General features: G+C 61.0%; 1 protein-coding gene across 1 annotated transcript in view; it reads left to right on the top strand.

Moving 5' to 3' along the window:
* Window positions 1–192: 192 nt before the first annotated feature.
* PPL (periplakin) overlaps window positions 193–654 on the top strand; it is a gene marked incomplete at its 5' end in the record, with an annotated part of 11935 nt that continues 11473 nt past the window's right edge. Inside the window, one exon of the mRNA XM_010173008.2 lies at window positions 193–339. Within this exon, the coding sequence (XP_010171310.1) occupies window positions 193–339 (147 nt within the window). The remainder of the gene's footprint in view (window positions 340–654) is intronic.

The following is a 654-nucleotide window of genomic DNA, read 5'->3' as shown; positions in this document are numbered from 1 at the left end:
GCAGGAGCTCTTGGTGTAGGAACACAAGGGCTGCAGAGCAGGACCCAGGAGCCGTTTTCACTGACATAAGCAAAAGAGAAGCCACAGCCCCCATCCTGGCAGCGTTGGTACCAGCTCTTCCCCAGCCAGTAGAGCCCAGGAGCTCGTTCTTCCCACGTTTCCTTACTGGTTTTAGTCGTTACCTTGTGCTAGGACCAGGAGAAGGCCTTGGAGAAGTATGAGGAGGTGGTGAAGTCCCTGCAGGAGCGCAGCCAGCACGTCCTGCCGCTGCGGTACCGCCGCGAGCCGCCGCTGCAGCCCGTCCCCGTGGAGGCTCTCTGCGAGTACGAAGGGGAGCAGGTAACATCTCCCCTGGCCCATGAGCAATGCAGAGGTGCTGCTGGGAACCATCTCCTCGGGGGGCACTGGGGATGGAGCAGGCACCTGGGGATGGAAGGAGGCACCTGGGGATGGAAGGAGGCACCTGGGGATGGAAGGAGGCACCTGGGGATGGAAGGAGGCACCTGGGGATGGAGCAGTTTTTGTCAATGCCCAAGCAGTGATATGTCCCACAGCGTGGACAAGGTGAAGGTTGTGCTTGCCCTGGTGGGAAAGCAGGTTTTGCAGCTCAGGAGGAGCCGTGCAGGAGGGGTCTGGGGGAGCATCCATCCACCC

The sequence above is a fragment of the Antrostomus carolinensis genome, unplaced genomic scaffold (assembly GCF_000700745.2).
Source record: "Antrostomus carolinensis isolate BGI_N321 unplaced genomic scaffold, ASM70074v2 scaffold6188, whole genome shotgun sequence".
NCBI classification, from domain to species: Eukaryota; Metazoa; Chordata; class Aves; order Caprimulgiformes; family Caprimulgidae; genus Antrostomus; species Antrostomus carolinensis.
The sequence above is the reverse complement of the archived record's forward strand: the minus strand, read 5'-3'. Positions and strand labels throughout refer to the sequence as shown.